Source organism: Leucoraja erinacea, chromosome 4, assembly GCF_028641065.1.
Source record: "Leucoraja erinacea ecotype New England chromosome 4, Leri_hhj_1, whole genome shotgun sequence".
Classification (NCBI taxonomy): domain Eukaryota; kingdom Metazoa; phylum Chordata; class Chondrichthyes; order Rajiformes; family Rajidae; genus Leucoraja; species Leucoraja erinaceus.
The window spans coordinates 105,034,077-105,048,958 of NC_073380.1; the positions used below are offsets into that span (position 1 = coordinate 105,034,077).

The 14,882-nt window shown below is 40.9% G+C and overlaps 1 protein-coding gene across 3 annotated transcripts in view; it reads right to left on the reverse strand.

Moving 5' to 3' along the window:
- Positions 1 to 14,882, reverse strand: part of neto1l (neuropilin (NRP) and tolloid (TLL)-like 1, like) — a 378,731-nt gene that overhangs the window by 24,327 nt on the left and 339,522 nt on the right. For all 3 annotated transcript variants that reach the window (XM_055634882.1, XM_055634881.1, XM_055634883.1), the window contains one exon: positions 7,273 to 7,386. In XM_055634882.1, coding sequence (XP_055490857.1) covers positions 7,273 to 7,386 — 114 coding nt within the window. The remainder of the gene's footprint in view (positions 1 to 7,272; positions 7,387 to 14,882) is intronic.

Here is a 14,882-nt window from a genome sequence, read left to right on the forward strand (position 1 = left end):
TATGACAGTGGCAGAATGAAAGAACTTCACTGGCCTCTGTAAAAATTGTCCACAGTGTGGATGAAAAAGTGGGATTACATGGAACTAGTGTGACCGGATGATCGATAGTCGGCATGGACACGGTAGGCTGAATGGCCTGTTTCCATGCTGTATGCTCAGTCCAGCCTGATGAAAAGACAGTAATACCCATCTTTACAATGGAGAGGAATGGAACAAAATCTGAGTGTATGTTATGTTCCCGCTGTCTTTCCAATACAAGCAGGTGCATACAGGAGAGGTCAAGGGATCAGGGGGTATGGAGAGAAGGCAGGTACAGGATACTGAGTTGGATGATCAGCCATGATCATATTGAATGGCGGTTCAGGCTCGAAGGGCCGAATGGCCTACTCCTGCACCTTTTTTCTATGTTTCTATGTCAAGCCCAGCATTTATTTCCCATCCCAAATTTTGTTTGTGAAGATGAGGGACTAAACTATCTTTATTAATTAGTTACATTCCGTTTTGTTTAATCTCATAATTTTGGCTGTTTACATGTTTTATATTTTATATGTCAGAAACATTAAAAACTCTTTTTATCTTGGCAAATGCGTCAGGCAAAGTGTATGTGTTCGCTCTCTCAAAGTTCGTCAGCTTTTCTGGCAGGAATGCTTGTTCCCCTTCTGACACGCCACTCTGTACCAATGCCAACACCCTCCTGCCTTCACCAATTGCAGAAGGGATTGTCATTACATTACACCTCACCGTCATTAATAATAATAATAATAATAATAATGTATTTATAGGCACTTTAAAAACAATCTCCTCACAAATCATTGACAAAAAAAGTTTACCACAATCAAAAGAAATGGGATCACCAAATAAAGATACCTGTATATCCTAACTAACACTGGATTTTGCAGGAGGGGGCCTGTCTGATGTGCAACAGTTAATCCGGAGCTACAAGAAGGTCTATCCCTATTGTCGCCCTAAACACGTATATTGGAGCAGCTCATTAATGTTTAACAGTTCTTAAAATGAACTCTGTACTGTGGATGTTAATGCAAATTCATATGGGTTATTTGAAGCCTAACTTACTTTCTGATCGTTAGTGTTGCAGCAGGCATGATCACTACACCCACTGCAAACAGCTGCCTTCAAGAAACGTTCAGGTAACATTTTTTATATATATTTCACGATGAAAACCACCCTCTGATTTTGCAATTCCATTTTTCATCAATTCCACTATTTTCCTGGTCTCTATATGTGTTGGCCTCTGTAAATGTGTAGGAAGTGGATGCAAAAATGGAATAACATAGGATTAGTGTAAATGAGTGATCAACGGTCGATATAGACTTGATGGGTCGAAAAGCCTATTTCAAGTGTATACAGGTGAATATTTTATTAACTGAATCTGCATGTATCTTTTATGTTCTCACTCTCGTAATTATAATTTTCATTTCCTTTCTGAACATAACTGAACAAATTCGGATTTTAGTTTAGTTTAGAGATACAGCACGGAACAAGCCTCTTGACACATTGTGGAAATGTATATTTGGTGGGGACTCTGAATTCGCAAAACCGTACAATATATTGTTCATGTCAATAATCTATCTCAAGGGTGATCCTTTACAAATCACTGGCGAAAAATTCTGAAAACTCATCGACTCAACTATAAAGTGCTCAAACATTGAATAACAGTCACACTAATCTTTTCTTGCATCCATTCTTCAAAGTTACCAGCAATTAATATTATAGTCCTAATACCTATAAATCCAACTGATGTGTTGTCTTGTAGTTTCCTTCCAAAAATGTGCAATTTGAAGTTTATTCTTTGATCAATGATTCCATAGATCAACTGGTTTAGTGTGCTGTGTTTACAGTTTTAAATTGGACATAAATCTATAATGCTAGACGTGTACCACTTAATCTGGGAAGCGGGAAAAGTAGAAGCAGGCTAGGAATACTCAGAGGTAGGATCATGCTTAGAGTTCTTGAGGTTCTGTTTGGAACGTCTTCATATCTGTATCAATGTGAAACTCAATAATGTTTGTGTTCATACATTATGGTTATTAAGGGTTGTTGGTATATTTCTACGGCACAGGAGTTAATTAATTGTAGAGGCGAGGATTGGAATCTAGGGGGAGTTAATAAGAATGTGCAGAGAATAAAATTGGATCAGATGAGTGTTGGGTAAATGGTGGTTGATGGTCAGCACAAACTCACTGGGCCGAAGGCTTTGTTTCCATGGTCTATCTTTCACAATGGAAGGCTCAAATAGTGTTGTACCATTTTTGTGGAGTTTTGCTGAATTGACAGTAAACAGTCATATCACAATGGAAAACCTTGGCACTAAACCAGTTTTATGTGATGCCTGCCTGGGAAAATGAACCAGTGACATTATTAGTTCACAATGCTCATGGACCTGTTGGTCATTCTTGAAGCAAGAAAAATATTGTTACATAATGAAAACAATTCTACCTGATGTCACCTTAAGTTGATATCTGCTTAACTTCTGATTGAGTCAAAAAATTTGAAGCGTTATTTAATTGGAAAGTGGAACTAGTTAGTGAATGCTGATTCTATAACTCTTAAGGCCCTGTCCCACTTTCTCGAGTTACTCCCGAGTTTTCCCCTTGAAATCGAACTCGGAGAATGACGGTAATGGCCATAATGAGGTACTCGGGGCTATTTTATTTACTCGTGGACATTTTTCAAAAAACTGTTTGACTAACTGCTCCACAATCTACCCAAGTATCATAACAAATTTCTTAGAATGATCTTGTCACTGTCTTCCGTCATCCAACTCTGCAAGTGACTTCTTATCGTCAATCTCAATTGATCTCATTATATGTAGGAAGGAACTACAGACGCTGGTTTACACCAAAGATAGACATTAAATGCTGGAATAGCTCAGCGGGACAGGCAGCATCTCTGGAGAGAAGGAATGGGTGACGTTTCGGGTCGAGACCATTCTTCAGTCTTCTTGACCCGAAACGTTACCCATTCCTTCTCTTCAGAGATGCCGCCTGTCTCACTGATTTACTCCAGCATTTTGTGTCTATCTTTAATCTTATCATATGCACTCTGCTCAGAATGTACGGACCCCTAATTTTTCCTTAACACCACCTTGCGTATAAATTCCCACACACATCTTGAGGGCCACTCCCTTGACTTTGCATGTCATGAGGTCTATTGTTTTTATCATGTCCCTTCCCTCACAGGTAAATTACTTTCATGGTTTGTTTGCCATCATTTTGTGTTGGTCCCTCCATAGTCAATGTGAGATGCTTCAATGTGGTTTGGATAGGGATGATTGGACAGAAACATAGAAACATAGAAACATAGAAATTAGGTGCAGGAGTAGGCCATTCGGCCCATCGAGCCTGCACCGCCATTCAATATGATCATGGCTGATCATCCAACTCAGTATCCCGTACCTGCCTTCTCTCCATACCCTCTGATCCCCTTAGCCACAAGGGCCACATCTAACTCCCTCTTAAATATAGCCAATGAACTGGCCTCAACTACCCTCTGTGGCAGAGAGTTCCAGAGATTCACCACTCTCTGTGTGAAAAAAGTTCTTCTCATCTCGGTTTTAAAGGATTTCCCCCTTATCCTTAAGCTGTGACCCCTTGTCCTGGACTTCCCCAACATCGGGAACAATCTTCCTGCATCTAGCCTGTCCAACCCCTTAAGAATTTTGTAAGTTTCTATAAGATCCCCTCTCAATCTCCTAAATTCTAGAGAGTATAAACCAAGTCTATCCAGTCTTTCTTCATAAGACAGTCCTGACATCCCAGGAATCAGTCTGGTGAACCGTCTCTGCACTCCCTCTATGGCAATAATGTCCTTCCTCAGATTTGGAGACCAAAACTGTACGCAATACTCCAGGTGTGGTCTCACCAAGGCCCTGTACAACTGCAGTAGAACCTCCCTGCTCCTATACTCAAATCCTTTTGCAATGAAAGCTAACCTCCAGAGAAGGAGGTATGACCAGAACACATTTTGAGGGCAATAACTCTCATTAAAAAAGTAGTCCAGGTCCAATGCATCAGAGCTATGCCACTTTAAACAGATTAGTTCTTAAAGGTACCCTACTCATTTGTGCAGACCAGGCAGCATTGAAAAGAAATGAAAATCAATCAAACAAGTAAACTATTTAAATATAGGCAGTTGTACAATTGATTAACAAGTTAACGATAGACGCAAAATGCCGGAGTAACTCAGCGGGACGAGCAGCATCTCTGGAGAAAAGGAATGGGTGACGTTTCGGGTCAAGACCCTTCTTCAGACTGATTAACAATTTTCATATCTTGCCTGCAGTTATAAATTCAAAAAAATATATATTTACTCAGTCTTTGGTCTCATTTACCACTGAACCTGTCACTGCCATCAGCACATGACGTATTGGAATTGACCACTCCAGCACTAATAATTCCACTGGATCACTTTCCCGGTCTGGCCTCATGTACGTCTAATTCATTGCATAGGTTTTCGACCGGACATGATTGCTTACATTCTTTTCTATCTCATTCTGTCTACAATGGACTGGGCTGACATTAGTTAATCTTTCAGAGGATTTTCAGAGCCTCAGGACTGTCTCCACTTTACACAATTCTCCTCCCTCAAAGCATTCAATTCAATCTGTATTAGGTTCAGACTATGCAGAAGTATGAACATCTGAACTTCTCTTTGCCTTCCATCACAGTGAGGAATGTGGAGGAGTCACTGTGATGGATGTTTATGTTAAAATGTATTTTGTGTGTTCCGTTGCTTTTTATTTGTGTGATTGACTCAGCAAATGAAACTCCTTGTATGTTGTAAAACATACTTGACTAATAAAGTATTATTGTGATTGTGATTGTGAGAATGTCGATACTGAGTCTATCCTCAGAACTTTGCCATTGCATTATATGTGACCTAACAATGACCTAATACATTTATCTGTCTTTGCTGAAGAGCATAATGGGACAAAGGATCCTCTCGAGATGAGCCACTGAGAGTGGTAGCTGTGTGGAGTGAGCTTCCAGTGAAGGTGGTGGAGGCAGGTTCGTTTTTATCATTTAAAAATAAATTGGATAGTTATATGGATGGGAAGGGAATGGAGGGTTATGGTCTGAGCGCAGGTATATGGGACTAGGGGAGATTATGTGTTCGGCACGGACTAGAAGGGTCGAGATGGCCTGTTTTCGTGCTGTAATTGTTATATGGTTATATTATATGGTTATATGAATACTGAGCTGAATAAGTTCTTACTTATCTTCAACAGATTCTCCCCTTGTTCAAATCTTCAAAATCCCCATTTGATCCTCAATGATAGTGGCATTGTTGTGCATACCTGATTCTCATCCTACTGTAATCAGAACTACCCTTCATTCTGATCTCACGAGTGATTGCAGTGTTTGCAGGTAATACACACACCCAAGCCTGAACATTACAATAATAAGGTGATTTGTAGTTATAATAGTGACATAAATCTTTCCACATAGTAGAAGATGATAGTTTTACCAGAACAGAAACTGCTGATCCTTCTTCAATACGAAGTGATGAACTTGATAAACTGGTAGATGAGGTGGAGAGGACTAGAGACACTCTTTGTCATTCCCTATCTCTTCTAATATATAAACTGCATATCCTTAAAGTATTCATTGTCTGCATTCTTCCAGACCATTTCCCTGTTTCCTGACATCCAGCTCCTTACCTTTCCTCTCTTTACCTTTGTGCTTTGGACTAGCTCAGAGCTCTGATGTGACACTACACAAGCCATACAAAGCAGGTATGTATCGAGCACACACACCAGTTCAAATAGTGACGATGCAGTTTTTGGAAGTTAGCTTACAAATGAATCCTTGCCAGCGGGCATTTGGGCTGCAAGCAGGACAGTTAGAAAGAGACTTTCAAATTCTACTCTCCTGTAAGCTAATGCCTACACAGTAAGGCCCAGTTGAAAAATCCAATATGGCTGCCTCCACAACAAGATTGAAGGGTATGGACAAGAGAGAGCCTGCTGACATACTGCATTACAGCATGGTACGGCAGCTGCACCATGGCAGACAGGGAGAGGCTTCAGAGGGTAACTAGGACAGCACAGAAGATCATTGGCTGCCCTCTCCCCTCCCTGATGGATATTTACACCTCCCGCTGCCTTAGCAGGGCAAAGAATATCATCAAGGACAGCTCCCATCCTGCGTTTGGACTGTTTGACCTGCTGCCCTCTGGAAGGCGCTATAGGTGCATCAAATCTAGGACAAATAGACTCAGGAATAGTTGTTTTCCGAAAATCATAACTACTCTTAATTCACACATGCACTGACTTCACAGCCCAACACCCGGACTTCCATCTATTCTATCCACGTACTGAAATTTGGAACTGTAATGTGTATTGTAACTGTAATTTTTAACATTTTTTAAAAACATTTTTAATATTTAATATAATCTTTAAACATCTGCCTAAGAATACTACCTATTCATCCTTCACCATTTTGCCTTTCTAGATATGTATATAGCGCCGCAGAATTGTGCACCTATCCCCCCCCTCTCCCCTTTTGTTTTTGTTTTCTGTTTCTTGTTTTTTGTACTAAATTATATGTATGCACTGAGTACGAGCTGCTTTTAATCTCATTGTACATGTATAGTGACAATAAATGGCATATCTATCTATCTCTATCTATCTATCTATCTATCTATCTATCTATCTATCTAAATTGCTGCACGGAATTAGATTCTGCGACTTGTAAACAACTGATATTAAAACAATATTATATGAGGATCGATATTACTATCTCTGCAATTTGCCTTCTTCCGTTATACACTCTAGATGGATGTAATGTTACATTGTTGAGTGGCATCAGCCACATTAAAAATGCACCTCGGCAATTTGCATTCAAAACAGGAAGCAAACTAACATCACAACGCACCAAGAAAAACATAGACATTATGTAGACATTATGATGATACTTTACTGGACATTGTAATGGCGTGCAGGTGGACAGACAGAGTATTTAGTTGGGTAAGTGGTTGGGGGCTGGGAGTGCAAGGTAATAGTGGCGTGCTTCCCATTTTCCCAAAAAGTTTAAATGGTTTAAAAGTCAGCTAATTTCATTTATTCCCAGCTTTTCAGTACTACTTGATTGATAGAATGTTGGAGCTTGCAACTTTCCGATGGCATTGTTTCAAAAGACCAGCCCTAAAAATAATATATAGCCACTTGAAATGTGATCAAATTGAAAAGAAAACACATTATCTATCTTAGTTGGACAACGTCTGCATGAAGAAAAGGGAAAAGGCAATTACCTTTGCAGTGATTTTCATCCCAGGGATACACACAGTTTTGCACACCATTGCAGACCAAGGTGTCATTAATACACATGTTGCTGTGGCAGAAGAAAGCGCTAGCTTCACAGGGGGCTGCAATAGAAATGGTGATAGACACTGGTAAATAAAAAAGTCATACATAGGCAGAGAAACATGACAGATATTAGACCTCCTGGTGGCTCAGCAGGAGGTCTAATATTCAACTCCCCCTCCCACTCCGTCTCCGACCTCTCTGTCCTGGGTCTCCTCCATGGCCACAGCGAGCAGCACCGGAAATTGGAGGAACAGCACCTCATATTCCGTTTGGGGAGTCTGCATCCTGGGGGCATGAACATCGAATTCTCCCAATTTTGTTAGTCCTTGCTGTCTCCTCCCCTTCCTCAGTCCCCCTGCTGTCTCCTCCCATCCCCCAGCCTTCGGGCTCCTCCTCCTCCTTTTTCCTTTCTTGTCCCCGCCCACCCCCGCCCTCGATCAGTCTGAAGAAGGGTTTTGGCCCGAAACGTTGCCTATTTCCTTCGCTCCATAGATGCTGCTCCAGGCTTTTTTGTATACCTATGACAGATATGCTGGTTGATAAATACTATAATTTTAGCTTGCAGTTAAATGCGGGTTCAGGGACAATACAAAAACAGGCAGGTAATATGGACAGTGGGTCTCCTGTGGACACCAAGCCTCTATATGGAGCTGATCAGCCTCAATAGTCTTTCAGGTAGTGATGGGACGGATGTTGCAAAGGAAACCAAGAATTTCACACAATGATGATGAACCATGGAATAATAGATTTATTAAAGCACAGAAGGAGGCCATTCAGACAAAAGTGTTCATGCTGACTCTTCACCAGTTCCACACAAATTTTCCCTGCACATATATTCTTACCATATATTTATCCAGTGCTATTTTGAAGACCACAATGGAATCTGTCTCTGTCATATCTGCAGGCTTGGCGTTCTCATTTATACCTGTGACCTCCCATCTATAACCTTTCCACTGGTGGAGACAGCTTCCCTTGTCTACTGTTTACTGTTATATACTTCTATCAAATCTTCCCTCAGCCACCAAATTTCTGATGATCCCTGACCCTTCAAACGATCGCTGCGCCTGCCGCCTCACGTCCCAAAAAACATTCTTGCAAACTTTTCTGAACTTCACCGAAACCTTAACATCCTTCATATAACGAGTCAACCAGAATACAACACAAAGTTCCAGTAGAGACTGGACCGAAGTGTGATGGAGGTTCAGCATGACTTTACTGCTTTTGCAAAAATTATGGAAAGTAGCAAGGGAAATTAAAAAGCCAATCCTTTATTTTCATTTGCCCCTTTTTGTTCTTCAACCAATCTTACATTTCTATTCATTCCAAATAGTCTGTTTTTATCCTGTTGGAATTTATCCTCTACATTGTATTGTATTGGCTGTCACTGTGGCTGTCAAGATGTATTGTATTGTATTGTATTGTATTCAAATTTATTGTCATTGTCTCAATTTGAGCCAACAAAATGAATTTCCCTTACAGGCAGTATCATAAAAACAAACAAATAAATAAATAAAAAACATAATAATAAATAAATAATAAAACATATATTTTTTTAAATTTAAAAAAAAAAAAAAAAAAAGAAAAAAAAAAAAAAAATACATCTACACAGTTCATTCTATTATCAAGTTTTGTGGTGTCGGCAAATTTAGAAATTGTGAGTTATATCCCCGTGTCCAAGTTTGTAATGTAGATTAATAAAAATAATGACCCAAACGCCAATCTATGGGGGACAATATTTACCTTCTTCCAATTAAAAAAAAACAGTCAATCAGCATGATCTTCTATTGCCTTAACCAGCCAATCTTATATCCTTGTAATCATTTCTGTTTATGCAATGTGCATCCTTGCACAGCACCACCTTTTCGAACATCTACTGAAGGTCCATGTGCACCACAACAAGGGTGGTACAGTGGCACAGTTGGTAGAGCTGCTGCCCCAAAGCACTGGGGACTCAGGTTCGATCCTGACCTCACATACTATCTGCGTGACATTTGCACGTTCTCCCTGACACCCCGTGGTTCCTCTGGTTGCTCCGGTTTCTTCCCACATCCCAAAGATGTGTTGGTTTTGTAGGATCGTTGGCCTCTGTAAATTTCCCCGTAGTGTGTAGAAAATGGATGCAAAAGTTGGCTAATCAGTGTGAACTGCTGATCCATGGTCAGCATGGACTTGGTGGGCCAATAGACATGTTTCCATGCTGTACCTCTAATATAAACTAAACTAAACTACACTGTAGCTACTATGTTTATACCTGCTCTCTTGTTTGAACAAGGATGTGGCATTCACCACTCTTTAGTCCTCTGGTACCACCTCAGAATCCAAGGAGCACTGAAAATGTGTGCTACCACAATTTCCTCTCCTGCTGCAGATTTCTAGAATGCATCCGATTGGAAGCATTGTCCACATGATGACTCAGTAGTTATTGGACAAGAGCCAACCAGTCCATGAATCACCAGCTGACAATGTTTCTGCTTATGCAGCCAACCAGCCTATTCTCTACCTGACTAAAATGCTGATTGATCAATGTTTGAAAAAATGGCTAGCCTTTGTGTAGCCTGGAAAAGCATTTGAAGGGAAAGATAAACATAGAAACATAGAAACATAGAAAGTAGGTGCGAGAGCAGACCACCAGTTCCATCGAGCCCGCACCGCCATTCGCTCATGGCTGAACACTAAACAGACACACTTACCCACAAACAGTAGACACAAGACACAGAACACAAGACACTACCCTCCCCTTTATACCGCTATCACCCCTCTCCACCCCAAGAACCTCGTGATCTCCTGGGGGAGGCAAAAAACCGGATAAAAATCCAGGTCCAATTCGGGAAAAAAATCCGGGAAATTCCTCTCCGACCCCAATCTAGGCGATCGACACTTGTCCAGGAGATCACTCAGATAAGAGGGTGGAAGGGGCGGCATGTGTCACAAGGTCAGAAGAGATGGTTTGAGGTGGGAGATCCTGTGAGAGTGCCCTGGTCACCACATCATGGCAGGATTATCAAGATAGAGCCATAGCAAGTTCTGGGAGTCATGAGCCATATGGTGAAGATATCAAATAAATTGTTTAGTGCACACTCCAGATGTCCAGCAGGATGTGATCTAACACAGGAGTTGCAGATGAACATGGATCTAAGTTGCAACATGAGGTCCATGATAAAGCTGTCACTGGACAGCATGTGAGTCTGGAGTCACTGGAGAGCTAAATCCGAGTGGATGGCATGCAATCTGCAGGAGAAAGGGATCTGCCAAAAGTCAGGGCCTCTCGGGAGCAAAAACCTCAGGACTCACAAGGTGCATGTCATATGAGGAGGCCAGCTTTTGATAATGTACTAGCCACAGTTACTGAGCGTTACTGCCTTACAATAAAGAGTATTTTATTGATAGTTTAATCTCTGTAATTTGGCTGAAGACATACAGTTGGGTAATGCACTGGACTTTTAGATGGAGATTGTCCTTTGACTCTCAGAGAATCTCTGCAGGCACTCTGTATCGGGGTAATTTTGCTAAGTTGCAAACAATATGGATGTGAAGGTCTAATTTCACAGCACAAAGTTCCTCAATGCCGCTTGACCACCATGCGTCTTCCCCACCTCACTGAATTACCTCTAATCAACCTCTAATCTAGTAAAATCAGTACAACATACTTGAATTAATATTTTGTTCTAATCTGCACACATTGTGCTTCTTAATCTCTACACGTACTTTCAACTTCCACACTCATATCCCACATACTCATTGGTAGTTATTTGCTTATAATAGCAACATAAATCAAACAAATCACACAACAATTATAAAACAATTCTCTCTTTTTAATGGAACAGACATTATATCAGAAGGAGATCCAAACATTATTAGAGCCCACTTTTATTGAAGAGATGGTGCTATAAATTATAGGAATGGGCAGAATGAAAGCCCCAATGAATAGCAATCTCAAAGGATGCACAGAGCAAGATGTGTTGCACTACATCTACTGGTTCTCTTCTCCCTTACTCCATGTACCCTGGGTAACCAGCTGTCATTGTTCTCAAAACTCATTAATTCTCTCTGCTCTTGGAGTAATACGGTGGCACGGTGGCGCAGCGGTAGAGTTGCTGCCTTACAGCGCTTGCAGGGCCGGAGACCCAGGTTCGATCCTGACTATGGGCGCTGTCTGCATGGAATTTGTACGTTCTCCCCTTGTCCGCATAGTGAATTCTACAATATCTTCGGTTTCCTCCCACTCCAAAGAGGTACAGGTTTGTAGGTTAATTGGCTTGGTATAAGTGTAAATTATCCATAATGTGTGGAGGATAGTATTAATGTGCGGGTCGGAGCGGACTCGATGGGCTGAAGGCCTGTTTCCATACTGTAAAGGGCCTGTCCCACTTACGTGTCCTTGGCAAGCAAATTACGCAACCTTGTGGTCGCGTTGAAGCGCACGGGCATTGTATGGCCGCGCGGGGCCAGTCCCACTGAGAAGCGCAAAGGCTTATGGAGTTGTGCGCGACATCGCGCGGGGCACCAAAATCTTTGTAGCGAACAAAATCTTCACGCACCAGCGGCCTGTCATGTAACTGACGGCCAAAGTGGGACAGCCCAAGACCCTGGCGCGACGCAACGTCTCATCTCCAACAGCAGCAGAAGCAGGGAAACGATCGCTGAGCTCGGCCTGGGGCTCACGGCCGTTGCGGTCCAGATCCGCCCCAATTCTACTCCCAGAGCGGGGCCAAGAAAATTGAAGATAGACACAAAATGCAGGAGTAACTCAGCGGGACCAGCAGCATCTCTGGAGAGAAGCAATGGGTGACTGAAGAAGAGTCTCGACCCGAAACATCACCTATTGCTTCTCTCCAGAGATGCTGCCAGTCCCGCTGAGTTACTCCTGCATTTTGTGTCCATCATCAAATGACGTCACGTGCTCCAGACGGCTGTGCGTACGTATGAAATCGCGCGCAACCTTCGCGGGACCGTCACTCCTCAACGCGACGACGAGGTCGCATAATTAGCGTGCCAAGGACACGTAAGTGGGACAGGGGCTTTACTCTAAATTAAACTAAACTAAATTACAACCAGACCCGTGGCAAGCTACTCATAATTGTCTTTGATCTATTGCATACAGGCATTCCTTCTACACATTTTGCCAGGAGTATGCATGCATATCTTGTGTCTTGAATTGTCATAGTGCTGAAAAGACAGCTCGATTTGCCAAGGCATTACTCTATCCAAATCCTTGCACTATAGTCTGTAACCACATGATGGGGCTCTGACTACACTAAAGTCAAGCATGTTCTTGCACAATTTTAAACCATGAAGATTTTTTTGTAAACTTGTAAGTACAATTTTTTTTGTAAACTTGTAACTAAATCACCTAAATAACGAGTGAAAATTCACATTACAAAACACATTTTTTTTTATATTGTCCATTTGAGGGTACAGCAGTGGTGCTACAAAGCTAACATTGACTCTCAGTAATCCTCAAAATACAGAGCAGAAGATGATCATGATTCATCACTTCATTTTCCGAAACAACAATTAATTGCAAGCGCCAATAATAACCGCCATTGTGAGATGAATAATGACTTTGAAATAGCGTTCTACACATCAATTCCCTGGGTTAAAGTTACCTCACTGTTAGAATATACTTCATATACTAATATACTAATCATAGTTTTTTGATTCAATGACTAAGACAGTGGAGTACAAATCTAAGTAACACATTGCAATGAAGTATATCTTCAAATAGCAAATTGCAATCTTTTAAAAATGATCATCATTTTTGTACTGGTATATATTATCTGTGTGTTTGTGTTTAAGCTTCTGTAAGCAAGAACTTTATTGTTTCATGATTGGTACATATGACAATAAAACTCTCGACTCTCGTGACTTTTCATGTACAATCTGAGAAAGACTGGGCCCTGGGCAGTTTGTCAACACAAGGGGTTTGCAACAAACCTTGCCCTGCCACATACACCTGTCCGGGTGTCTCAAATCCCAAGCAATGCCGCAGTTTGGCAATACAATGCCCTTTAAAGTTGCAGCTCTTACACCATCCATTGATTTGGCAGCGGTCCAGTATCACCATCCAAATAAGCACTTAATGCATCACAACCTGAGTGGGACATCTACTGCATTCCGTGTTCCCATTGTGGCCTCATTTACATCGGATAGATCAAACATAGACTGGGCGATTGTTTTGTGGAACACTTGCCAAGTCCTGCTGGATCTCTCAGTTGCTAACAATTTTACTCCCCTTCCTATTTCTATACTGACCTTTCTGTCTTATGCCACCTCCAATGAGGTCACACAATAAGTGGAGGAACAACACTAACTTCATATTCCGCTTGAGTAGCTTACAACTTAATGGTATGAAGATTGAATTATCCAATTTTAGAAAACTAACGTACAAACAATATTCCCCCTCACCCCCTGCTTCTCCTCCATGGCCTTTTCCCTCCTCTTCCATGTGGCTACCTGGATTCATATCCATTTACCACCTTCCCTCATCCCCTCCCATCCCATTCCAACTATATATTTCACAATTTGCAAGATTTCTATCTTTATTTCATACTTTTTGTCTTTGAATCCCTGGCCCTTGTCCAACCTGCCAATAAAATACAACCCACCTGTATCCCTTCTGTAACTCCATGGCTCGCTCATTCCTTCCCACCCATCCTTTCCTGGCCCCAGGCACTTTCCCCAGCAACTGCAGGAGATGTAACTCCTGTCCCTATACTAGCAATGTTACAAAATTTTGAGATTTAAAAAATCAAGTCTGTAATTTATCCCATCAGATAAAGCATAAAAAGAAGTTTAATTTGACACCTAATTCACTTTCATATCTCAAGTAATAAAAGAGTTATGGCCATTTTCATACTCGGAAATAAGCATCTTGTTCCCTATTGGTTTTCTATGGACATAACAAAAAAGCTGTGATCATGGACAGTCAAAAGTCCATAACCTTCTTAAAAATTAAGAGAACTGAATGAAATTTTCAGTTATCATAGATTGAACCATTCTGAAACAAATATAAAATAATCTTACTTGGATGACCTGAAATTAAAGCATATAATTAGTTAGATACCCAATTGTAGCTAATTTCAAACTTCAATCACTAGATCTAAACATCTATCCATTTCTTAATAAATGATTAACATTTTTAAATAGCCTAAATGTCCAAATAATATTCACAAATAATTCACAATAAAACATGATTTTTAAATCTCATTTACATCAATTTATAGGCCAAATGGAAGGAATTTAGTGTTCAATTGCTGTAAATTAAAGTCCATTTTAAATCAGCTTTCTAGTAGGTTCCTGTGAACGCACTGGTTTAGAACGTTCACATTGCGCTGGATTTGTGCCCTCAAATGCCCAGAAAAATACTGTGGGATATAAAGAGCCCAAAATGAACTACTCGCTATAGTAAACTTTGTATAAAGGGGTCTTAAGAAGCCCCTTTTAATGTAAAAATAAGGTACATACCTTTAATTGTTTGCTTTATAAAACCCTGGGGCTGCGAGAGGTTGCGGGTTGAGACAGTGATTTTAAAACTATTATAACTAGTATTCGAGGC